The sequence below is a fragment of the Aulonocara sp. 'chitande type north' Nkhata Bay genome, linkage group LG3 (genome assembly GCF_057382095.1).
Source record: "Aulonocara sp. 'chitande type north' Nkhata Bay isolate Kocher_YH1m ecotype deep benthic linkage group LG3, A_spYH_male_GT1.1, whole genome shotgun sequence".
In the NCBI taxonomy this organism is placed as follows: domain Eukaryota; kingdom Metazoa; phylum Chordata; class Actinopteri; order Cichliformes; family Cichlidae; genus Aulonocara; species Aulonocara sp. 'chitande type north' Nkhata Bay.
The window spans coordinates 67,012,382-67,039,280 of NC_141346.1; the positions used below are offsets into that span (position 1 = coordinate 67,012,382).

The following is a 26,899-nucleotide window of genomic DNA, read 5'->3' on the forward strand; positions in this document are numbered from 1 at the left end:
CATTCCTGACTGCCCGACAGACGGTAGCCTTGGAAACGTGCTCAGCGTCACCAATATTATACAGAAAGCTCCCGTTTGCAAGAAACCGAAGTGCAATACAAATAATATGCAATGAACTGAGAGCATGTCCGCGATGTGTCACATGCGTAATATATGGCCTGAGGATGTTATCCAAATAAATTATAGATTGTGCTGAAAAACGGTAACGTTCGCACAGACAATCATCAGGAAATGATAAAATGTCCAAACGCGCTCTGATCACTCTCTACCGGCGGAGAGCTCTGCGGAGAATTTGGGCTTCAACATCTACTGGCTCTTCAAGGAAGTGGCACGCCATGTCCGACACTTCCTACTGTCAGGTTTCCGACAAAGGGGCGGAGACAGTCAGGGTTAGTTGTAGTAAACCTGCTAGGGGGCAGGTTAGCTTCACGGAGTGTGTCGTCATAGTGACTCACTCAGGCTGCAGCTGAACTCGCTTTGTGAAACCGAAAACCCAGAGTTTTCGTTAACTCAGGGTATACTTACTCAGTTTTTCCACTAAACCGGCTTCCTGAAACAGGGCCCAGGTCATAACTTCTTACCTGAAGTTCAGTTCACCTGACACTCGGACCAGCGGCTGCCTCAGGTCTCTCCTCCTACAGGGTTGCCGACCCCTGCTCTAAAGCATCTGATTTGGATTCCTGAGATCAAATATATTTTCCTTTGGGTTTGTTTTCTTCCCATTTGTGGCTTTAATGTAGTGTTACATCCTGTTTGTTTGCTTCCATCTGTATACATGTCCAGATTCACTGTTATGTTTCTATTCTTACATTGCTGTGTGATCACTGTTCCCTCTGCTGACTGATGTGACCTTTTGTATCTCACACTGATACTTGTCATATTTGTATCTGCACCTAAAAGATAAAAATAAAAAAGTTTTCCATGCTAAAAACCAGCTCCACCTCCTGCAGTTCTCCCCCTGAACCACTAGGTGTCTCTGTTATTTAATGAAGACGTGCAGCACAGCAACCACAGCAGCGCTCAGATCACACGTGTCCTGTTATTATGTATAAAAGCATGAAACAGGTGAGACAGGTGGGATCAATATTAATGTTGTGGAAATATATGAAAAAGCAACAGAAGAGTGAAAACATTTCGTGTTTCTAGAAAGATCTTTCAGCTCACAGCTGCTCACAGACTGTATTTACAAGTGACAAACTGCAACTCCACAGTACATCTACAGTATATATCAAATATATTCTGTATTCAAATCTATTGAGTGATGTTTGAAAGTCTTTCCAGGTGAGTTTGATCCAGGAGGGTCTGAAGCCAGAGTCAGACAGAGACTGTGCAGAGACTGTAGAAGGACAGAGCAGAGCAGTCCAGATACACTGATGATCCTCTGTCAGATCCAGAGGGACACACAGGGATGATGCTGGACTCTACATTGTGTCTGACAATGGAGCTGTTCTCAGAGCAGTTCACTCTGCAGCACTGACAGTCATCTGCACTTCTTCTCATTCCTCTGTCAGTCACTGCTGGATGAAGCTCTCCTCTCCACCTCCCAGTAACATGGCCCAGTCAGAGCGTCTCTACACACAAGCTGCTGCTGCTTCAACCTCTCTGGATCATCAGGACACAGCTCCTCCTCTCTCAGCACACACACCGTCCTGTTTACCATCATCACCTCCACCTGCAGAGAGAAGAAGGAAGAGCAGAGGAGATAAACGAGTGTTTCCAGAGACTCTTCATCAGCTGTCAGTCAGTGATGCAGCACATCCAGTATAAAGAGCAGCAGGGACTTCAGTGCTGGGACTGTACTAGGACTCATTGTTGTTGCTTCACTTTTTCTATCTTTGGATTTTTATTGAAGTTGATTAAAATGTTTTTCCCTCCTAGTTTGAGTTTGGACTTTCATTCATTAGAAGAACCTTGGTGTGTCCACTCTGAGCTCTGTAGGAACCCCAACAACAAGCCCAACAATCCAGATGGACGGTTCCAGCTGTTAATTGGAGGAATTCCATCCAAACATCTGCTCTCACTAAATTCTTCCTCACCTACAGACTGTGTTCTTCACTGCTTTAAACTTGGAAATGAATGCAGTCATTGGTCTGCGTGCTGCTTTGTTCAGAGAGCTGATTGGCTGTTGACAGCGTTTTATCAGAGCGTATCAGCCGTTACTATGGTGACCATAAAGGTCAGAAACAGGAAGTGTTTGTATCCAATCCTGAAGCCTGTCACCATTCTCCTCTCACAGCTTCACTGAGAAGCTGCAGCTTTACAGGAAACACTGGATCTTTGTTTCATACTGACAATACTGCTGACAGCACCACCCACTCACTCCATCACTCTACTTACACCAGAGTCTTCAGTCTGTAGTCTGGACTCTGCTGAAGATCAGACAGCTGCTTCACATCTGGATCCTTCAGGTTGTTTCCCCACAGCTCCAGCTCTCTCAGATGGGAGGGGTTGGACTTCAGCGCTGCTGCCAGATAATCACAGCTGATCTTTGACAAATCACACCACCTCAATCTGTATAAACAATGAAAGATGTAAGTTTATTAGACAAAGTGTGAGCTTGAAATCATTCAGTGTTTCATCATCTGTTCAGAGCTGAAGAAGGTTCAGAATGTAGAAGTTTAGAAAATGGAAACTCCAAACAGCTGAAGCCAACAAGAAGCAGCTTCAAACAGGAAACTGTGCAGAGTTTCAGACTACAGTGGGGCAAAAAAGTATTTAGTCAGCCACCGATTGTGCAAGTTCCCCCACTTAAAATGATGACAGAGGTCAGTAATTTGCACCAGAGGTACACTTCAACTGTGAGAGACAGAATGTGAAAAAAAAATCCATGAATTCACATGGTAGGATTTGTAAAGAATTTATCCGTAAATCAGGGTGGCAAATAAGTATTTGGTCACCTTAAACATGGAAAATCTCTGGCTCTCACAGACCTGTAATGTCTTCTGTAAGACGCTTTTCTGTCCCCCACTCGTTACCTGTATGAATGGCACCTGTTTGAACTCATCATCTGTATAAAAGACACCTGTCCACAGCCTCAAACAGTCAGACTCCAAACTCCGCCATGGCCAAGACCAAAGAGCTTTCGAAGGACACCAGGAAAAGTATTGTAGACCTGCACCAGACTGGGAAGAGTGAATCTACAATAGGCAAGCAGCTTGGTGTGAAGAAATCAACTGTGGGAGCAATCATCAGAAAATGGAAGACATACAAGACCACTGATAATCTCCCTCGATCTGGGGCTCCACGCAAGATATCATCCCGTGGGGTCAAAATGATCATGAGAACGGTGAGCAAAGATCCCAGAACCACACGGGGGGACCTGGTGAATGACCTGCAGAGAGCTGGGACCAAAGTAACAAAGGTCACCATCAGTAACACACTAAAACGGCAGGGAATCAAATCCCGCAGTGCCAGACGTGTTCCGCTGCTGAAGCCAGTGCATGTCCAGGGCCGTCTGAAGTTTGCCAGAGAGCACATGGATGATACAGCAGAGGATTGGGAGAATGTCATGTGGTCAGATGAAACCAAAGTAGAACTTTTTGGTATAAACTCAACTCGTCGTGTTTTGGAGGACGAAGAATACTGAGTTGCATCCCAAGAACACCATACCTACTGTGAAGCATGGGGGTGGAAACATCATGCTATGGGGCTGTTTTTCTGCCAAGGGGACAGGACGACTGATCCGTGTTAAGGACAGAATGAATGGGGCCATGTATCGTGAGATTTTGAGCCAAAACCTCCTTCCATCAGTGAGAACTTTGAAGATGAGACGCGGCTGGGTCTTCCAACATGACAATGATCCAAAACACACCGCCCGGGCAACAAAGGAGTGGCTCCGTAAGAAGCATTTGAAAGTCCTGGAGTGGCCTAGCCAGTCTCCAGACCTCAACCCCATAGAAAATCTGTGGCGGGAGTTGAAAGTCCGTGTTGCTCGGCGACAGCCCCAAAACATCACTGCTCTCGAGAAGATCTGCATGGAGGAATGGGCCAAAATACCAGCTACTGTGTGTGCAAACCTGGTAAAGACCTATAGTAAACGTTTGACCTCTGTTATTGCCAACAAAGGTTATGTTACAAAGTATTGAGTTGTATTTTTGTTATTGACCAAATACTTATTTGCCACCCTGATTTACGAATAAATTCTTTACAAATCCTACCATGTGAATTCATGGATTTTTTTTTTCACATTCTGTCTCTCACAGTTGACGTGTACCTCTGGTGCAAATTACTGACCTCTGTCATCATTTTAGGTGGGGGAACTTGCACAATTGGTGGCTGACTAAATACTTTTTTGCCCCACTGTATATGTCCTGATGCAGCCAGTTGGATTTTGGAGATTTGAATCTCTGTTCTGTGACTAAGTCCTTGAATCATTTCTTCCAGCTGGTCCAACAAGACAGACTAAGTATTGGACATGTGTTGTGGCTCCATTAGGGGAGCTTCTAAATGTGATGTGATGGCCCCTCTGGGTCTGTCAGGTCACAGGACTGAAGAGAGCTCAAACTGGGCACACAGTTGTTCCAGTCTGGACCAAAGACTCTATACTGGGACTGAGGTACTGATTTGACTGCACCCACTGGGACTTTTTAAAGGCTCATGTTCTCACTTCGATCATCGATTTCTACTTACATTTCTTTCTGGGAAAAATGGGGATTACTTTGAAAACAGGAAGTATTTTCCCCAATAAGCAGCCCTGGATTAGTAAATCACTCCAACATGTTCTCAGGCAGAAGAAGCTGTCTTGTTATGAGGGAGAGAAGAAAAAGATTGAGGCACAGAAACTTGTTGAAAGAGAGATAAAGCAGCTAAAATCAGGTGTAAAAGTAAAGCAGAGGATGAGCTGAATAAAGGACACTCAAGGCTGGCTTGGAAAGGAATGAAGTCCATGGTGGGGATGCAGAACAAGGAGCAAAGATGAATGTGATGCTGAATCAGCAGAAGACTTGGACTCATTTGATTCCAGCTTTGATATCATTGATTTCAATGAAGAGCTTTATGATTGTAGCAAAGGGCTGGTAGCTCTGAGAGTCCCACTGATGAGGTGTTTGTGTGGAAATCTCTTAGTGGGACCAAAGAGAGAAAAAGCTCTGGTCCTGATGCTGTGGGAGGGAAATGATTGAAGTGTGCTGTGAGGAACTGACTGGGAGATTTTCACACATTTTCCAGTCCTCCTTGGAACAACAGGAAGTTCCCAGCATATGGAAACAAAGGTTAAGTGTCCTATGGCACTCAGTGATGATGGTGCTGTGGCCCCACCACCTCCACCTCTTTGTAAAGGAACTAACTGTCATCTGAAGCTTCAAATGGAACTAAGACTTCCTCCACTAGGTGGCAGTGTCTGATGAGAAAGTGTTAGTGGAGCTGGCCTGGAGTCAGAAACAGGAAGATGCAGGATTTGGGCTGAAATGGGGAAAAGTGGTTAGCACTAGTGCCTGAAAGCAAGAAGGTTGTTGGCCTTTCTGTGGAGGTTGGATGTTCTCCCACAGTCCAATGAAATGCTGCTTAGGTTCATTGGTGCTTCTAAATTGGCTGTAGGTGTGGATGTGAGAGAGTGCTTCTCTGTCTCTCTCTGTTGGCCCTGTGATGGACTGCTCACCTGTGCAGGTGGACCACGCCTCTTGCCCTATGACAGCTAGGGCACGGGCTCCAGCCCTGTGAGCCTAAGCTGAATAAACAGTTAGCAAAAATGATCCATAGATGGCCTGAAATTCCCCAGTTAGCAGTTTGGTAGATAGCTATGACATGCTAATCCCATCCAGCAGCTGTATTCTACCTGTAAGCTGATCCCTGCTGAGCCAAAGCACTTTTTCATATACAGATTACAACCTTTAATAGAAACCTATTGGTCAGCATCTTATTAGCCTGCTGTTAGCTTCATTCCACAGAAAACTGAGAGAAACTAACAGAGTTGATAAAGAATAAAGAGAAATGTGCTGATTTAAAGCCTTTGAAGTGCTTCAGATGATCTCTGTCCACTTCTGTCCACTCATTCATTCATGTAAGCTTTCTAATGCAGCTTTGATCTTCACAGTCTGCTTCATGAAACTCATTCTAACCCTGAATGTCAGAGTGTTCCTCCTTCTCTTTCCCATCATTCATGCTGGCAGTGGAGGAGATTTGGATGTTGGACTGTGTTTTGGATGATGTGTGTATGTTTGTGTTGGACTGCTGTCTGTAAAGCAAACGCACATTTTGCTTTGGATTTCAGTGTCAGACAGACTTTAAGGTGCAATGAAGAGTTTGAGAGTTCCACAGTGAATTATCCAGTGGAGGATTTTTCTTCTTCTTTGAAGGTTTGAAATGTGAACATTGTTCTGCTGCAGTCAATGGACTAAACCAGAGAAGAAGAAAACAGACTTTACCATGAAGATCCTCAGTGTGGATCAGTATAATATCAGCCTGATGTCTGCATTTTAGTGTCAGCACAACTTTCACATCATATTCATCTCAGCACAACTAAAACATGCTGACTGACCCCAGAGTTTCAAGTCCACATCCTGGACTCTCCAGGAAACCACACAGATGCTTCACTCCTGAATCCTGCAGCTTGTTCTTGTTAGTCGACCACCAGGAGTCATTACTCAGGTCCAGCTCTCTCAGATGGGAGGGGTTGGAATTCAGTGCTGCTGCCAGATAATCACAGCTGATCTCTGACAAACCACAGTCCTTCAATCTGTATGAAGAATGAAAGATGTAAGTTTATTAGACAAAGTGTGAGCTTGAAATCATTCAGTGTTTCATCATCTGTTCAGAGCTGAAGAATGTTCAGAATGTAGAAGTTCAGAAAATGGAAACTCCAAACAGCTGAAGCCAACAGGAAGCAGCTTCAAACAAACACAACAAGAGAAAAAACTCTGAACGTTTCACATTAAAGTCGTACATTTATCATAAAAACAGGACAAAGACTTGAAAAAGTCGTGTTTTTCCTTCCAGGAACCACAAGGCTTCACTTTTAAAGGTGAAGTGTGAAAGAAATGGACATATTTGAAGTCCAACACCTTTTTCCAGTCACATTATTAAAGCAGACAAACTACAAGCTCATTTTCATTCCAACAAGTCATCTTCTGACCTGGACTAACAACACTGGTCTCTATGTGCAGCTGGCTGTGAGACCAGTGCTCAGGGAGCGTCTACAAAGTGCAACACTGAAAGAACATCACACACTCATTTGCTTCCAGCACTTTCAAACAAACATCTACTGTAACTCCGAAATGACAACACAGGCACGGCTTCTTCAAGACGGGCGCTTCGCTGCATTTATTGAACGCCGTGAAAACTCGTGGCCGCCTGCCACTTCGGAGGTCCTAGAAGAACAGCTTTACAGTCTTGTGCATTCTTGTACAGCTGGTAGACTAACCCGGCCTTTGCAGATAGCTCGCTGAACTCCTTAGCGTGATTATTAAACGTGGGCTCCCAGCCTATACTATCACGCCCGAACCTCGCGATAATAGCGGTGTAACAAAACTTGTTCTTTGTGACAAGATAAACACACCTTTACAATATTGACCACAGAAATGTACAAGCAAGAACATTTTAACTGCTGGAACCATCTATGAAACTTGTTTATACATAAGCCATTTCTGTGACACTTACATCTACTGTCATTATTGTCACCAAACTCTGTGGATCCTTTATTGCAAATTCAAATGGGATCAAATGGTCAGACAAAAGAAGGTTATGAGGAAATATGATGAAATGTTGTGTATTAGCAGCAAGTTATTGAATCATTTTCCTCAGAAACCAAACAAAATGATTGACAAACATGTTTTACAAACTCAGTGTTGGACTTGGATCAGCAGGATAAGCTGATGTTTAAAGGCATTTGAGTCTCGCTGTATGAGAGTCCAGTTATTACTCAATATTTATGGATGATGTTCTTTCAGTGTTGCACTTTGTAGACGCTCCCTGAGCCTCACAGCCAGCTGCACATGGACCAGCTGACATTACCCAGCATTAGAGGCGGCTGTAAAAATATGGATTTTCCTATTTAAATGGTTTTAATTTGAATAAAGCGATGTTGATTCATTCAATCCTGAATCGATTTTTAATATAAATGTATTTTGCCAGAATCTCAGGTTAAAGCTCCCAAAAGTATTTCAACAACAAGCAAACAGATAAAACAGTAAATGAGAGCAGCTAAACACACAAAGATGGAAACACAGAGCGTGGATCGTTCACTCGACGGCACGTACACGGACACGCCATCGGGGCTGAAAGTGGACAGCTCACAGATCCTGAAGCTGCAGGTTTCATCTGTCTCCAACCAAAACTGACTGAACCAGCAGCAGAAGAAGATCCAAACTACGCTTTACGTTTGATGAACATCGTCATGAATTCTCTCTGACTTTGACGTTTACTTCCTGCACAGCTCTCTCTCTCTCTCAGTGTACTTCAAGAACAGTTTACCTTCAAAAATCTGTTTCCTGCATTATTCACTGCTTATTACGCACCAGTCTGCTGTTGTGTTCACTGCTGTCGGCCTCCGAAAACAAAGCCTCATTTCTGCTGTTCAATACTGAAGAAATTTAAACCTTTTAAAATGATGACAGATTACAAACTCTCAGCTGTGTCTGTAATCAAACCTCTGTAACTTTGCTTCACTTCAGCAGCATCAGCTCATGTTCACATGTTGATTCATGGTTTGCTTCAGTTTTTGATGGACTGCAGAATATTTTGAAGGTTATCTGCTATAAAAAGCCAGAACAGGAAAATCTGCTTCATGTGTTTCTGTTTGATCCTCAGTGACTTTGACACAAAGGCCTCTGCTGTGATGATCACACCTCTGATCAAGTCTCACAGTGTCAGCTTTGTTTTTATACATATGGATATGTGCTGATAAATGATCAGAATTATAATATTTCCCACTGTCTGCTGTGTGCCATGACCTTTGACCTGCTAAAAACAGTCAGCTGTGGATTATTCATTGTTGTGTCTGATACTTAGAACTGTGAGGAAGAACACTACACAGTTAATCAGGGTCCCCTCTCTCTGAATCAGGAAAGGTGGGCAGGCCGCGTGTGGGCCGCGGGCCATACGTTGAGTATCACTGTTTGAAAAGTGAATATTGTTCTGCTGCAGTCAATGGACTAAACCAGAGAAGAAGAAAACAGACTTTACTATGAAGATCCTCAGTGTGGATCAGTATAGAGACAATAGAGACACTTTGGACACTCATTCCCCCACCTCTCCCCCCTCCATAGAGCCATCACCACCTTCAATCACTTCACCTACAACACCCCCCTCCTCACCCCACACAAAAGAGGATTTAACACCACCTCCTCCCACCACAACTCTTCATATTCATGAAGCAGATGTGAGGAAGCAGTTCAAGAGTCTGAATGCTCGAAAAGCTCCCGGCCCAGACGGTGTGGCTCCTGCCACCCTCAGACACTGTGCAAACGAGCTGGCCCCAGTGTTTTCTGGCATTTTCAACTCCTCACTGCAGGCATGTCATGTGCCTGCCTGCTTCAAGTCCTCTACCATAATCCCTGTCCCCAAGAAACCTAGGATCACTGGACTAAATGACTACAGACCCGTGGCTCTGACATCTTTGGTCATGAAGTCATTTGAGCGCCTGGTTCTCTCCTACCTCAAGACCCTCACGGCCCCCCTCCTGGATCCCCTGCAGTTTGCATACAGAGCCAACAGGTCTGTAGATGATGCAATCAACATGGCCCTACACTTCATCCTGCAGCATCTGGACTCCCCAGGAACCTACGCCAGGATCCTGTTTGTGGACTTCAGCTCTGCCTTCAACACCATCCTTCCAGACAATCTCCAAGGCAAGCTTTCCCAGATGAATGTGCCTGATCCCATCTGCCGGTGGATCACTGACTTCCTGACGGACAGGAAGCAGCATGTGAGGCTGGGAAAGAATGTCTCGGACTCCCGGACCATCAGCACCGGCTCCCCTCAGGGCTGTGTTCTTTCTCCTCTGCTCTTCTCCCTGTACACCAACTGCTGCACCTCCACCCACCAGTCTGTCAAGCTAATCAAGTTTGCAGATGACACCACCGTTATTGGACTCATCTCGGACGGGGATGAGTCTGCCTACAGGAGGGAGGTTGAACGTCTGGTGTCCTGGTGCAGCCACAACAACCTGGTGCTGAATGTCCAGAAGACAGTGGAGATTATTGTGGACTTCAGGAAGCACACAGCTCCACTCCCCCCATCATCCTGTCTGACACCCCCATCACCTCTGTGGACTCATTCCGCTTCCTGGGTATCACCATCACCCAGGACCTGAAGTGGTCACCTCAGTCATTAAGAAAGCCCAGCAGAGGATGTACTTCCTGAGGCAGCTGAAGAAATTCAACCTGCCAACACGGACGATGATGCAATTCTACACTGCAATCATCGAGTCCATCCTCACCTCCTCCATCACCGTGTGGTACGCTGGAGCCACTATCAGGGACAAACAGAGACTGCAGCGTGTTGTGCGCTCTGCTGAGAAGGTGATTGGCTGCAGACTCCCATCTCTGCAGGACCTGTACACCTCCAGGACACTGGGGCGTGCAGCTCGGATCTCAGCTGACCCTTCTCACCCTGGACACAGTCTGTTTGACCTGCTCCCCTCAGGCAGGAGGCTCCGGTCCATTCGCACCAGAACCTCTCGCCATAAGAACAGTTTCTTCACCTCTGCTGTCGGACACATGAACAATAACCATATGACTGTTCCCACCAGTAACACATGACCCTACGCTGTGTTCACTGCATCATTCCATGTTTGTCACTGATCACCACCTGCACTCATGTATATATCATGTATATATCTATCCACTTAGCACTTTTAATTCTTATTCTTATTTTTATATTTTTATGACAGTATGTTTGCACTGAAGCACCGCAGCAATTTCCTAATGTTGTAAACCTGCTCAACATTTGGCAATAAAACCCTTTCTGATTCTGATTCTGATAATATCAGCCTGATGTCTGCAGTTTAGTGTCAGCACAACTTTCACATCATATTCATCTCAGCACAACTAAAACATGCTGACTGACCTCAGAGTTTCAAGTCCACATCCTGGACTCTCCAGGAAACCACACAGATGCTTCACTCCTGAATCCTGCAGGTTGTTGTTGAAGCTCAGGTCCAGCTCTCTCAGATGGGAGGGGTTGGACTTCAGTGCTGCTGCCAGATAATCACAGCTGATGTCTGACAAACCACAGCTCCACAATCTGTATGAAGAATGAAAGATGTAAGTTTATTAGACAAAGTGTGAGCTTGAAATCATTCAGTGTTTCATCATCTGTTCAGAGCTGAAGAAGGTTCAGAATGTAGAAGTTTAGAAAATGGAAACTCCAAACAGCTGAAGCCAACAGGAAGCAGCTTCAAACAAACACAACAAGAAAAAAAACTCTGAATGTTTCACATTAAAGTCGTACATTTATCATAAAAACAGGACAAAGACTTGAAAAAGTTGTGTTTTTACTTCCAGGAACCACAAGGCTTCACTTTTAAAGGTGAAGTGTGAAAGAAATTGACATATTTGAAGTCCAACACCTTTTTCCAGTCACATTATTAAAGCAGACAAACTACAAGCTCATTTTCATTCCAACAAGTCATCTTCTGACCTGGACTAACAACACTGGTCTCTATGTGTAGCTGGCTGTGAGACCAGTGCTCAGGGAGCGTCTACAAAGTGCAACACTGAAAGAACATCACACACTCATTTGCTTCCATCATCCAACCTGAAGAGGAAACAGAGACGCCTCCCCTTCAAAGTAAAAGCTGCTCCTTTTGGACACAGTATCAAAGAAAGTCTACAGTATAACATAGAAAAGACAGAACAAAGTTTTGGTTGTTTTTAAATTGTGCAGAAATGAAACTACACTAAGCTCAATTATGTGACAGACATTTCATCCCATGTCAGTTTGGCCTCATCCTGGGCCGGATTATCCAGCACACACTCTGACCACAGGCCCAGGGGCAACGCACAGCTGGGCTCCATCCAAGAGACAGGAAACAAACCAACACAATAATAAAAAGCACCATGTGATCTTCTTACATCTTCAAGACAAACATAGTTAAAACATGAGCATATTTGTTTCCTGATAAAATGATGTGACAGGTAGAACAGAGTAAAGTGGTGGTGTTACAGCCTTTCTCCCCTCTGCTGCCGAGGCTGTTAGTCTCTCCCAAACTCAGCTACAGGACTTCCAAATGAATGAAAGCAGCAGAAGTGGCTTTACAAATGAAAGAGGAAGAGGAGAAGAAGAGGAGAGGGAGGCCACCCTGACCATCACTCCAGCTGAAAACATCACACTTCCATTAAAGTTGGTGAGAAAATGTTGAGCAGGATGAGCTGCTGGCTAATCTGGAGGCTGTAGCAGCAGCTCACAGTCACAGTGGATTTCCACTCATGAAAAAGCTCTGGCTGCTTCATTTCTCATTTCGTATCAGAGACTTTAATGCTTCAGTGAAGCTGTACTGTGATGCTTCCTTTCCATATTCAGCCCAATGTGCTCTGTATTGTTTTATGTAGGTCATCTAAACAGGAATGAGCAGCTCATTTCAATATAAAAGGTTGGAACTGTAAAGAAAACAAACAGAGCTCAAACTGAAACTGATTTCAGTTTTTCAGCTGGAACATTTTAGTTGTTCCTTTTTCAATACATACATAATTATATTTACAGTAAGTCTTATCATTCCCCTTTTCCCTGCCAGTCACCGCCAATGTTCCCTCTAATGTTTCACGTGTCTGAGCGAACAAAAACTCCCTGAGCGATCACTTGGACCACTGTGAGCAACAGCAGACGTGTGCACTGTGGTCACACCAGCATCGAATCCATCCAAGTTACATGGTTTACTAAAATAATCAAATTACAGCATTTACATTTATGTTAGACTACTTTTAATTAACTGTTTTAGCCCACTTACAATGAAAATTAAAAAAAAATCTTGTTGATGACCTGTGTAGTATGTTAACACTATTGGAAGTAAAAATAAGACAACCAAGAAAACCAAACATTGCAGATATTTTTATCATAACTCTGGGTTTACGTGGCCTATCAACACAATTTAAAAACTGGTATGAAGTCCACACTTTGTCCGTCAATTGTTCCGTCTGTCCTGCTCACATCTCCAATTGTTGTACACGTTGTCATTAACGTGGCTTCACTCCACATCAGCCGCTTTGCTCGCTAAAACACTGGTGTCGGCACATAAGGACGCTGTCATAGCCTGTCAGCGACGTTGATTAGCTGCATATATACGAATGTGAATCGCATTATTGGCTGGATTATGGGATAAGGTGGCATCGTTCTAATCCCATATGGGAGCAGCCAGTCACTGACTGACACTGCAGAACAGAATTGTTAAAGTTTTCATCCATCCATCCATCCATCCATCCATCTTCATCCGCTCTATCCGAGGCCGGGTCGCTGGGGCAGCAGCCTAAGCAAAGAGGCCCAGACCTCCCTCTCCCCAGCCACCTCCTCCAGCTTATCCGGGGGAATACCAAGGCGTTCCCAGGCCAGCCGAGAGATATAATCTCTCCAGCGTGTCCTGGGTCTGCCCCGGGGCCTCCTCCCGGTGGGACATGCCTGGAACACCTCACCCAGGAGGCGCCCAGGGGTCATCCTTGTCAGATGCCCGAACCACCTCAGCTGGCTCCTTTCGATGTGGAGCAGCAGCTGCTCTACTCTGAGCCCCTCCCGGATGGCCGAACTTCTCACCCTATCTCTAAGGGAGAGGCCAGCCACCCTTCGGAGGAAGCTCATTTCTGCCGCTTGTATCCGCGATCTCGTTCTTTCGGTCACTACCCACAGCTCGTGGCCATAGGTGAGGGTAGGGACGTAGATCAACCGGTAAATTGAGAGCTTCGCTTTTACACTCAGCTCCCTCTTCACCACGACGGACCGGTGCAGCGTCCGCATTACTGCAGCTGCAGCCCCAATCCGTCTGTCGATCTCCGGCTCCCTTCTCCCATCACTCGCGAACAAGACCCCGAGATACTTGAACTCCTCCACTTGGGGCAGGAACTCATCCCCGACCCGGAGTGGGCACTCCACCCTTTTCCGGCTGAGAACCATGGCCTCAGATTTGGAGGTGCTCATTCCCGCTGCTTCACACTCGGCTGTGAACCGTTCCAGTGCGAGCTGGAGGCCCTCACCCGATGAAGCCAACAGAACCACATCATCCACAAAAATCAGAGATGAGATTCTGAGGCCACCAAAGCGAAAGCCCTCCGCCACTTGGCTGCGCCTAGAAATCCTGTCCATAAAAATTATGAACAGAACCGGAGACAAAGGGCAGCCCTGGCGGAGCCCATCACCCACCGGGAACGAGTCCGACTTATTGCCGGCAATGCGAACCAAGCTCTTGCAATGGTTGTATAGGGATCGAATGGCCCGTAGCAATGGGCCAGACACCCCATACTCCCGCAACACCTCCCACAGGACACCCCGAGGGACACGGTCGAATGCCTTCTCCAAGTCCACAAAACACATGTAGACTGGTTGGGCAAACTCCCATGCACCCTCAAGTATCCTCGAGAGGATAAAGAGCTGGTCCAGTGTTCCGCGACCAGGACGAAAACCGCATTGTTCCGCATTGTTAAAGTTTTCATTTTAATTTCAATTGAGATTTGATTTTTTTTTTGTGCGGAACACAGATTTTCTGTGTGCAGAGACCGTGCCAGCCGTGTGCACGCGCGCAGCTTAGAGGGAACATTGGGCACCACCACAGTTCACTTCAACAAAACTTTACTTCAGATTTGTTTTCATGTTTTGATCCAGTGATGAGAGCTGTTTCCCCCATGTCCAGTCCTTGTACTAAGCTAGGCTAAACATGTCCAGTGCCTGTCTCTGTGCAGCTTTTAATCTGATGTTAATAAGGTAGAAATGGAGGAAGAAGAAAATGACTTCATCAATCAACATGCAGCTACCAACCCAAATGGTGACGTGGTGGTTAGTTATTACTGTTGTTTATGATCCCCTACATTATCCTACATTCAAATATATTCTCCAGCTACAATAGTGTTTGTGTTCTTAAAAGGATTTCATGAATGTGTTATTGTTCATGTCACATCTGTATGAAACAAAGAGGAAGTGAGATTTATCCTTCATGATCACAAACTGTTCCAGCATGTAAACCTGAGATCTGTGTGGAGCAGCTGACCTGTACGATGTGCTCAACACAAACATTATTTACCATCAGTTACTGTGTGACTGAACCACGTGGGTGTACGAAACATCGCTTTTAGTTTTAATAGCACATGGCAACATTCAGACGTGAATCTATACAGTAACAATTTGATTTGTTACAGTGAGCAGACTGTTGAAGGGAACGATGAGGGGAAACTGTAACAGCAGCAACAGAAACCAGGAGACAAAGCTGAGGTCTGGGTTCCTCTATGCTACACACAGCCTCCTGCTCCTGTGCTTTAGTAAACACATAAATATCTCCAAGTATACTTACTTCAGAAACTCTATTAAACTCATTACAAGTTTACTTCAGCTTTAAATTACTCACAATATCAGCACACATGAGTAAACAAAGTAACTCACACAGCTACTGTTCAAGTTTAGTCATCTTTAATACAAATATACCTCATTATTATGAATCTCATAGCTACCTGCTCATTGAACTGAACAATAATTCTGTTTTACCATTAAAACAAAATATGTGACTGTAAAAAAATCTTCAGACAGTAATTAATAATCTCCTAAGCAATCCAAAGATAAAGAAAAGTTCACCTGCCAATTCTATAAAGCTTGGTTGTTTATACAATAATATCATTTAATGATCAGCAGTGGGGATGTTTGGATCCTGACCTGAGAGTTTCCAGTGTACAATGTGGACTCTGCAGTGCAGCAGACAGAAGCTTCACTCCTGAATCCCGCAGGTCATTGTTACTCAGGTCCAGCTCTTTCAGACTAGAGGACTGGGAGTTGAGAACTGAGGACAGAGCATCACAGCTTCTCTCTGAGAGGTTACAGCCACTCAGTCTGGAAGAAAACAAACAAACAAATTAATTAAATCAGTTAAATGAAACATTTTTTAATGCCAGCATGCAATACAATCATTGGTTAACTAAATAGCTTCATTAAAACACAACTCTTCTTCTATATGAGCACTCACTCCTTGTAAGCTCCACCTGCTCCACCTTCTGAGTCAGAAGACATGAAAACAAACTGTAAATCTAGTAGAAACATGATTGGAAATCTTCTCAGATCCATTTGTACATTTAGAGCCTGATCCTGAAATATAGCAGCACGGATATTCACAGCAGCAAAGGGTTCTTGCTGATCTGAGCTGGCTTGGCCCTGGTTTATTGAAGATTAAAGAAAGCAGAATCAGCTGTTCAAAACCCCACAAGGCTGCCCACTGTGACTGAAACGATGGCACGGGTCGTGACTTCTCAAAATGGGCTCATTGAACGCAGCACGGATAAGATCTTGAAGAAGCTCATGGCGGTCGTGAGTTCTCAGACTTTGCTCTTTGAGCGCAAAACTGATAACCTCTCGGAGAAGCTCGTGGCTCTCCAATGGGAGATTGCGAGACGAGTGACGGACTGTTAGATCAGCTGTGAAATTGACATGCAGTTGTTCGCACCAAAGAAAACCACCATCATTTCATGCGGCTAACATACCGGCGCCAGCTGTGGTCTCAAGGCTGGAGCTGAACATAACAAATCTCACCCTGATAACAGACGGTGTTTAGGCTGTTCCTTTCCATCCTAAGCATGCTTATCCCCTCCCGGTGCAGACGGTGGGTCGAGGGGACCAGCGCTAATGCTGCAGGCCCGGATGCGCTGTCTACACCGGCTGTCTCTCACCTTTTACCCATCCCTGTTGCTTGTCATGTGTTTCTATGGCGTATTAAGAGTTTTCATGTGCTCTGCGCTAAGGTCATTTTTTTTCTGTTCTCAAACTGATCTCCCTGTTGGAGCTCAGTCTGGGGGGAGTTCTTTTTTCTCCTCATCTTTCCTGATGTTGTGCATTTTCTGCTGTTCGGTTCCGGGTCGCTGCTCTAGCGGCTGACCGGCCAGCTACCTGGCCTGACGTGTCTTCCCAATGTGATGTTTGTGTATTGTATGTACAGTTGGCAAGGTCAGTATCCTAATTGCGCCTTGAAAATAAATACAGTGTTCTGAATCTGAATCTGAAAAGATTACAGAAGACGACTCTGTTCAGTAAATATTACGCTCATGCTGTCAAGAAATACCAAAGGTAGGTAAAACTCTGGTTGTTGCAGCCATCCAGTATGACATGCCTTGTACTGTCCTGCTGCAGTTTGTGACACCTGGTGGATGAGTTGTGAAGGATGATGAAACAAACACTTCACTCAATGTTTTTCTTCTAAACTGGATGTAATTTTGGCAGCCGAGAGAGCTGAGAGATCCTTATCATTCAAGATTGTGAAAAGATTCTCTACTCAGAGAATACTGGTGATTTTAGATGAGAGAGATGATTTGGAAGATGATGAAGGGGAAGAGTTTTCAGAACTTGAGGCCTTTTGTCTTCACTGTATAGGAAGACAAAACGCGTAGTGAGGGTGTGCTGGGAACGTCTAGCAGAGGCCCCAGTCCGCGAGATCTTCAACGCACACCTCCAGCAGAGCTTCAACAGCATTCCGAGGGAGACTGGGGACATTGAGTCCGAATGGACCATGTTCAGCGTCTCCATTGCCGAAGCTGCTGCATTGAGCTGCGGCCGCAAGGTGCTTGGTGCCTGCCGTGGTGGTATTCCCCGAACCAAATGGTGGACACCAGAGGTGAAGGGAGCCACCAGGCTGAAGAAGCAGTCCTATCGGGCTTGGTTAGCCTGTGGAACTCCGGAGGCAGCCGACAGGTATCGACAGGCCAAGCGGAATGCGGCTCGGGCAGTGGCTGAAGCAAAAACTCGGGTGTGGGAGGAGTTCGGAGAGGCCATGGAAAAAGACTTTCGGACTGCCTCGAAGAGATTCTGGCAAACCGTCAGGCGTCTCAGGAGGGGAAAGCGGTGCTCTACCTGCACTGTGTATAGTGCTGGCGGAGCGCTGCTGACGTCGACTGAGAAAATTGTCAGGCGGTGGAAGGAATACTTCGAGGACCTCCTTAATCCCACTGACACGTCTTCCGAGGAGGAAGCAGAGTCTGGGGATAAGGGGAATGACCCGCCAATTTCCGGGGGCGAGGTCACTGAGGCAGTTAAACAACTCCTTGGTGGCAGAGCCCCTGGTGTTGATGAGGTCCGCCCCGAGTTCCTGAAGGCTCTGGACGTTGTAGGGCTGTCCTGGTTGACACGCCTCTGCAATGTTGCGTGGAGATCAGGGGCAGTACCTGTGGACTGGCAGACCGGGGTGGTGGTCCCCATCTTTAAAAAGGGGGACCGGAGGGTGTGTTCCAACTACAGGGGGATCACACTCCTCAGCCTCCCTGGGAAAGTCTATGCCAGGGTGCTGGAAAGGAGAGTTCGTCCGCTAGTCAAACCTTGGATACAGGAGGAACAATGCGGTTTTCGTCCTGGTCGCGGAACACTGGACCAGCTCTTTATCCTCTCGAGGATACTTGAGGGTGCATGGGAGTTTGCCCAACCAGTCTACATGTGTTTTGTGGACTTGGAGAAGGCATTCGACCGTGTCCCTCGGGGTGTCCTGTGGGAGGTGTTGCGGGAGTATGGGGTGTCTGGCCCATTGCTACGGGCCATTCGAGCCCTATACAACCGTTGCAAGAGCTTGGTTCGCATTGCCGGCAATAAGTCGGACTCGTTTCAGGTGGGCGATGGGCTCCGCCAGGGCTGCCCTTTGTCTCCGGTTCTGTTCATAATTTTTATGGACAGGATTTCTAGGCGCAGCCAAGTGGCGGAGGGCTTTCGCTTTGGTGGCCTCAGAATCTCATCTCTGATTTTTGCGGATGATGTGGTTCTGTTGGCTTCATCGGGTGAGGGCCTCCAGCTCGCACTGGAATGGTTCGCAGCCGAGTGTGAAGCAGCGGGAATGAGGATCAGCACCTACAAATCTGAGGCCATTGTTCTCAGCCGGAAAAGGGTGGAGTGCCCACTCCGGGTCGGGGATGAGTTCCTGCCCCAAGTGGAGGAGTTCAAGTATCTCGGGGTCTTGTTCGCGAGTGAAGGGAGAAGGGAGCCGGAGATCGACAGACGGATTGGGGCTGCAGCTGCAGTAATGCGGACGCTGCACCGGTCCGTCGTGGTGAAGAGGGAGCTGAGTGTAAAAGTGAAGCTCTCAATTTACCGGTTGATCTACGTCCCTACCCTCACCTATGGCCACGAGCTGTGGGTAGTGACCGAAAGAACGAGATCGCGGATACAAGCGGCAGAAATGAGCTTCCTCCGAAGGGTGGCTGGCCTCTTCCTTGGAGATAGGGTGAGAAGTTCGGCCATCCGGGAGGGGCTCAGAGTAGAGCAGCTGCTGCTCCACATCGAAAGGAGCCAGCTGAGGTGGTTCGGGCATCTGACAGGGATGCCCCCTGGGCGCCTCCTGGGTGAGGTGTTCCAGGCATGTCCCACCGGGAGGAGGCCCCGGGGCAGACCCAGGACACGCTGGAGAGATCATATCTCTCGGCTCGCCTGGGAACGCCTTGGTGTTCCCCCGGATAAGCTGGAGGAGGTGGCTGGGGAGAGGGAGGTCTGGGCCTCTTTGCTTAGGCTGCTGCCCCAGCGACCCGGCCTCGGATAGAGCGGATGAAGATGGATGGATGGATGGATGGATGGGACAGAGAAGACAGGGAGGGAGGGAGAAGTGAGAAGAATAACACACAGGAAATGGTCTTGGGCACACTCAAACCAGGCCCTGGAGTCACGACTTTAACTTTCAGTGCATGGGTCACCTGCTCAGCCTGGTAAGCTACAGCAGTCAGCAGTGTATGAGTTAATTTGAAGACAATGATGACTATAAGTCAGGTAAAAAAAAAATACTTATCATCAACCAACAAGGGGAAAACAGTGAGCTTGAATGACCAAGCTTTGACCAAGGGTGGCTCACTCCTCGGTCTTCTTGCCCAAGGAGTGAACCACCCTGCATGGCTATCAATGTGGTGCAACCAAGGCCATCACACAGTACAGGCCATCCAAGCTGATTTTTAACTTTTCGTCCCAGATACCACCTTAAAAATCATCTAGATTAGGATATGTTGGCTGATCTGAATTGTGTTATAGATCCAATCACAACAAACAGAGAGCTGTTGTGTGTCCAAGGTGAACAAGAAAAATATATACATGCATAAAGTCAATAAAGTCAGAAGGTTTGCTTTAGACTGTGCTGCAGTTTATCATCAAAGACTGACAAACAGGCACCATGCTGCCAATAAATGGCTTCAAGTTTGACTTTAGTTTACTTTTTTTGTTCTTTTTTTTTAATCAAGATTAAATTTTATAGCAACCACAGCAGAGATGACCAGGGAAGGTGTGCTTGAGAGGATATAGCTAAAACAGCTGGTTTCAGACTGAAGATGAACTGAGGTGCTGCACCCAAGCCTGCAGGTTCAGGGAGGGACAAACATCTGCTGCAACCAGATTGGAGTGAGAGAGCAGGCCAACAACAACAACAAAGAAACCACAAAAACACTGTGGAAGACCAAAGCAGAGTTTAGTTTAAAGTGTAACTAAGGATGTTTCTGTGGCTGCCATGATTCACTGAGTAATTCAAATGCTTTCTTTAATGCGGGACCCACCATGCATGTAAAAGCAAGTGTTTCAACAATATTTGTGACTAAAAATAGACCTGCAGTAGAAATGTATCTAGGAGCATGCATGTGAATATAAAGTATCACAACATTAGGCACATGTAGTCTAAGTTTTTAAACAAAGACTGATGACATAACAGCAGCAGTGATGATCAGAGTTCATGGTGAATCCAGCGTCTCGAGTTCTGGAGGCATCAAAGAGGTTACAGTTGTATTGGAGAAATCCCAAAACTTTACAAATTCATAAAAAGACAGAAAGCCTGGTGAAATAAATTACTGACACAGTTGGATGTTAAAAGTAAAGACATGAGTACAAATGTACTCACAGAGCTTTTTTAGAGGCTTTGACCACTGGCAGCAGCCTCAGAAGAGCCTCATCTGAAGCAGAGTATTTCTTCAGGTCAAACACATCCAGATCTTTTTCTGATGACAGTAAGATGAAGACCAGAGCTGACCACTGAGCAGGAGACAGTTTATCTGTGGAGAGACGTCCTGATCTCAGGGACTGTTGGATCTCCTCCACTAGAGAACGATCATTCAGTTCATTCAGACAGTGAAACAGATTGATGCTTTTCTCTGCAGACAGATTCTCACTGAGCTTCTCCTTGATGTACTGGACTGTTTCCTGATTGGTCTGTGAGCTACTTCCTGTCGGTGTCAGCAGACCTCGTAGGAGAGTCTGATTGGTCTGCAGTAAAAGACCCAGGAGGAAGCGGAGGAACAAGTCCAGGTGTCCATTTGGACTCTCTAAGGCCTTGTCCACAGCACTCTGGTGGAGAGATTGTAGGTTTGGTTTGCTAATTAACTTAGACAACATTGAGATTCTCTGTTGTTCTTCCAGCAGATTAAGTCCAGAGTTGATGAAGGTCAGATGGACATGAAGAGCAGCCAGAAACTCCTGAACACTCAGATGGATGAAGCCGAACACCTTGTCCTGGTACAGTCCTCTCTCCTCTTTAAAGATCTGTGTGAACACTCCTGAGTACACTGAGGCTGCTCTGATATCGATGCCACACTCTGTCAGGTCTGGTTCATAGAAGATCAGGTTTCCTTTCTGCAGCTGATCAAAAGCCAGTTTTCCCAGAGACTCAATCATCTTTCTGCTCTCTGGACTCCAGTGTGGATCTGTCTCAGCTCCTCCATCATACTTGACCTTCTTCACTTTGGCCTGAACCACCAGGAAGTGGATGTACATCTCAGTCAGGGTGTTGGGCAGCTCTCCTCCCTCTCTGGTTTCCAGCACATCCTCCAGAACTGTAGCAGTGATCCAGCAGAAGACTGGGATGTGACACATGATGTGGAGGCTTCGAGCTTTCTTGATGTGGGAGATGATCCTGCTGGCCTGCTCCTCATCTCTGAATCTCTTCCTGAAGTACTCCTCCTTCTGTGGGTCAGTGAACCCTCTGACCTCTGTCACCATGCCAACACACTCAGGAGGGATCTGATTGGCTGCTGCAGGTCGTGTGGTTATCCAGAGGCGAGCAGAGGGAAGCAGTTTCCCCCTGATGAGGTTTATCAGCAGCACATCCACTGAGGTGGACTTTCTAGGGTCAGTTAGGATTGTAGTTTTGTGGAAGTCCAGAGGAAGTCGACACTCATCCAGACCATCAAGTATGAACACAACCTGGAAGTCTTCAAGCCTGCAGATTCCTGCTTCGTTAGTTTGATTAAAGAAGTGATGAACAAGTCCCACCAAGCTGAACTTTTCCTCTTTCAGCACATTCAGCTCTCTGAAAGTGAATGGAAATATGAACTGGATGTCCTGGTTGGCTTTGTCTTCAGCCCAGTCCAGGCTGTATTTCTGTGTTAAGACTGTCTTCCCAATGCCAGCCACTCCCTTTGTCAGCACTGTTCTGATTGCTTCATCTCTTCCAGGTGAGGCTTTAAAGATGTCTTCTTGTCTGATTGTTGTTTCTGGTCTGTCTGGTTTCCTAGATGCTGTTTCAATCTGTCTGACCTCATGTTCATCATTGACCTCTGCAGTCCCTCCCTCTGTGATGTAGAGCTCTGTGTAGATCTGATTCAGAAGGGTTGGGCTTCCTGCTTTAGCGATCCCCTCAAACACACACTGGAACTTCTTCTTCAGTGCAGATTTAAGGTTACGATGACAAACTGAAGCTTGAAGTTCTGATAGAGAAGAAAAATAAACACTCAATTCCAAAAATAACTAATCTTTAAAACATGTTGCTCCATCTTCCATCTCTGGAACATGTTCATTCATCCAGCAGCTTAAATCCTTTTTGAATCCTCTTACTGCTCTGCAGACGGTCAACCAGCTCCTCCTGCTTCATTCTCCTCAGGAAGTCCACTGTGATCTTCACAAATGCCTCTCTGCTGCTGCTTCTCTGACTCTCTAAGCATTCTGGGTAACCTGGACTCAGAACCTTCTGGATCTTCTTCAGCTCGTTCTTCACAAAAGTGATGATGTTGTCCTCCAGCAGCTGGAACAGAATATTTATGAATGAGTCAATCAGACTGAAATCATGGAGCCAAACATCAGATCCATGTTGGACACACTGACGATCCACTGGTCTACAAAGAGCAGCATGGAGATGACTGTGAACAGAACAGATGTAACAGTAGTTGTTGTACATGTACAGACCATAAATATGGAGTCCAGCTGTGTTTGATGCTGCTGGGCACACTGACCACTGGGAACCTCTGAGCTCTGCTGGTCCACTCTGTGGAGGACCCATGAAGGATTAGATCAACACAGGATAAAGATCCAGGAGTTTCTGCTCAAATAACTTCATCTGAATCAAGTCTGTCAAGTTTTAAACTCTCAGATTGTGAACATATCAGTAATTTTCAGTCTGTTTTCATGGACGTCCTTTCAGTGGTGATGTCAGGGATGATTTTGAAGAAGCTCATTAAACTGAACCATCAGCAGATCACTGCTCCAAAACCAGAACATGATCCGAGGTCTCCCTCAACCACCAGAACACCAGCTTTACTAACGTGGTAGATCAGTGTAGTACAGATCAATAACTGATGAGTCATTTGATCAAAATCACTGAGTGCTTCACGTTGACCCTCTGATGTTTCTGTAGACATTTTGCATATTTAATGAATGTCTGACAGTTTTACATTCATTCTATGAACACAGTGGAAATGTTGTGTTATAGTCTCCATGTTGTTTCCAGCATCATAAATTCTTAAGTTCAGAAAATTAGATTCTTTTTTCACAGCTGAAAAACAACAACATTTATTCTCTATTGAAATCTGCATCGTCCACTCCAAAGGTCACAATCTGAAGGTAACATCTGGTTTTGTTCCCTGTGATTAACTCTGAGCATCAGTATGGTGGGATTTATCCACTACATCCACACCACTGTGGTTCAGTGTTGTCCTGATGGAGTCTCATTAACAGCAGCCAGTATGATCCAGGCTTTAACTGCTGGGTCTCTTTGTGACCTCTCAGACTGTTTAACAGATCAGACACAAAGAGAATCAGAGCAGCTCTGTTCTTTAAAGACAAACATGAACCCACTCAGGTCACACTTTCCCCACAGATATGAGCATCACTGTCCTCAAACAGCAAATGACCAAGTCGAACATTTGGATCTTTTCTCTTTCATTGTTTTCTTTTTAATGAATCTTTGTAACAATCTGAGGATGTTTCAGGTCATATTTATCCAGGAAACACAAACATGTAAAGGAGTCATCACAGCTCTCTGACCTCGTTGGTCCAGGTTCACCACTGAAGAGTGGATTTAGATGTTTGGACCGGTCACTCCTCAGAGACAGACAGCTGGACCCTGCAGACTGTGACCTCTGACCTCTGCAGACACAAACATGATTGAAGCAGCTGTGATCACACAGACTGCAGATAATGCAGCTGTTTCCTGTCAGTAACATCCTCTTAGATTAGAGTTCAGCTTTTTACAGGAAAACTGGACAAAACTGATTTTTGTTACAAACTCGTTTTCATTTCCTCTCAGCTCACAAACACAGTCAGACAATCAACCAGAGTCAACACTGATTATAATGTCAGTGCAGAATTATTTCTGTTACTCAGTGAGTTCAGCTCTCTGACCTCGTTGCTCCAGGTTCACCACTGAAGGCTGGATTATGACCTTTGGACCGGTCACTCCTCACAGACGGACAGCTGGACCCTGCAGACTCTGCTCTGTCCTCCTCTTCCTCCATCATCATCTTCAGTCAGTCTGAGAGGTAAACCACAAACACTCAGTGAGTTCACATTAGCAGAAGTAACTGAGTTACAGTCGCTGACCTCTGACCTGTCATGTGACCTAGAAACCAGGTCAATATGTCTGTAGGTTCAGTCATCCAGGTCATGTGATCTAAGGAGCTTGGAAAGGAAAGAGACGTCTTTAAGTTTCTTGTAGACGTTTCATCCAAGAAGCTTCTTCAGCTCTACAACCAAACGGTGGAGAGTCCCAGATATTTAAACCTGAGAGGGAAAGAGACGCTCAACATTGATCATGTGATGAGTCACATGATCAATAGTGGGCCAACAATATAACAACAATATAAACACTTATTTCAAGGAGGAAACTGAGAGCCTTTCCACCAGGAGCACACACATCTGGGACACAAAAACCAGGACCACAGACATCTGGAGCACAGACATCTAGAGCACAGACACCTGGAGCTCAGACACCTGGAGCACACACATCTGGAGCACACACATCTGGGGCACACACATCTGGAGCACAAACATCTGGAGCACAAACATCTGGAGCACAGACACCTGGAGCACAAACATCTGGAGCACAAACATCTGGAGCACAGACACCTGGAGCACAGACATCTGGAGCACAGACATCTGGAGCAGCATGTCGACGCTGTTGGCTGAGATCCTGAAGACTGAAGTCCAGGCAGCTCCAGCAATGATCCACTGATGTGTTTTTATTCCATGTATGAATGTTTTTATTGACAGAGATGATGTTTGTGTGTCAGTGATGCAGTGACTGTTGTTGTTAACTGTACAGGCTGGTTAGACTCTATGAAACAGATCATACAGATCTCTGCATGTTAGAAGAGACTATTAAAGGTCATGAATGAGACAAAGGCAGGGAGGCGTCCTTTACAGCTAAACAGCAGAGTGAGAGAACAGCCAGCACCTCTACATTTATCACATTATACAGCACATGTATGATACTGACACGGATGATAAGAATTTAGCGATTCTGATTCCATCATTGATATTACTTATTGATTCTCAGTAGCTCTGCTTTGACACTCACCACCATCACTGAGCAGCATATCAAAGACATTTGTGCACATTAACTGCATGTTGTGGGTCAAATGTTTGTGCATGTTGGAGGCATTTCCTCTTTGTTGTGATCAGTGTTGGTCATTACTCAAAAAAGTTATTATTACACATATTACACAAAACACTTTAATCAAAAGTAATGGAGTACGTTACTTCATTACTCCTCATAACATTACTTTGATGTTACTGTGTAAAATGAACAAATGAGCATGTAACAACATAAAGCTGAGGTACAGCCCCACACACCAACACAGATCCTGATGAGGTCACGTGATGTTTCTCTGAGTGTTTATGAACACAAATCAAAGATGAAACAGCACAAAGACACTTCAAAGTGATTCTACTGTAGAAACATGAACAGGTAGAAACCTGCAGCCTGACTGCTCATCACTTTGTTACCTGTTCAAGTTCAGCAGCAGCAGCTCACTTTATCACGGTGCTGGTCTGGGGTCAGTGTTTACTCAGCTTTAACGTCACTCTGGCTTCTTGGCTAGCTTAGCGTTAGCTTAGTGTTAGCTTAGTGTTAGCTTAGCTTAGTGTTAGCATGCTGTGTGCTAGCTTAGCGTCAGAGCTCTGCAGGTGTCTCGTGTGTAAATATTAATCACAGTGACAGTAAAGGAGGTAAAGGGCTGTGACGTCATCACGTATGCTGCGTCCTCTGTGGGCTCTGAGTGAACTCACAAAGTACAAACTACAAGTACACAAACAGGAACGTAGCTCAGAGTGGCGGACACACTCGGCCTCGTTGGTCCAGCTGTGAGTCCGTTACCGTGAACTATGGAGCGGCAGATTTGTGCTGAACTAAGCTGCACACAGCTGATGTTAGCCAGGAAAACATTACACACTGACTTTAATGGAGAGACCGGAAATACAAACACACACAGTTTGTTGTGTGAAGAAATCAAACATGAGCTGAACAAACAGTAAAGTTCCTAAAGACAAACTGTTGAAGGAGGAAACAAAGCAAACTTACAGTTTCTTCACACACCAATAACAAGCTCCACTCCACACCTGGACACTAAACACACAGGTG

General features: G+C 45.6%; 1 protein-coding gene across 2 annotated transcripts; it reads right to left on the minus strand.

The window, feature by feature from the left end:
* Window positions 1-422: 422 nt before the first annotated feature.
* LOC147336696 (protein NLRC3-like) lies at window positions 423-26,899 on the minus strand. Of its 2 annotated transcripts, XM_086285544.1 has the most exons (11): window positions 26,840-26,899; window positions 24,664-24,793; window positions 24,307-24,408; window positions 23,230-23,308; window positions 22,882-23,068; window positions 20,954-22,754; window positions 15,778-15,951; window positions 11,002-11,178; window positions 6,476-6,673; window positions 2,338-2,511; window positions 423-1,672 (listed from the first exon to the last, which is right to left on the minus strand). In XM_086285544.1, the coding sequence occupies exons 2-11, from the start codon at window positions 24,780-24,782 to the stop codon at window positions 1,663-1,665; spliced, it is 3,021 nt and encodes a 1,006-aa protein (XP_086141670.1). In that variant the 5' UTR covers window positions 24,783-24,793; window positions 26,840-26,899; the 3' UTR covers window positions 423-1,662. The 2 variants fall into 2 exon arrangements, with proteins under 2 accessions (XP_086141670.1, XP_086141671.1); XM_086285545.1 differs by lacking the exons at window positions 423-1,672; window positions 2,338-2,511; window positions 6,476-6,673; window positions 11,002-11,178; window positions 15,778-15,951 and having other exon boundaries at window positions 20,950-22,754.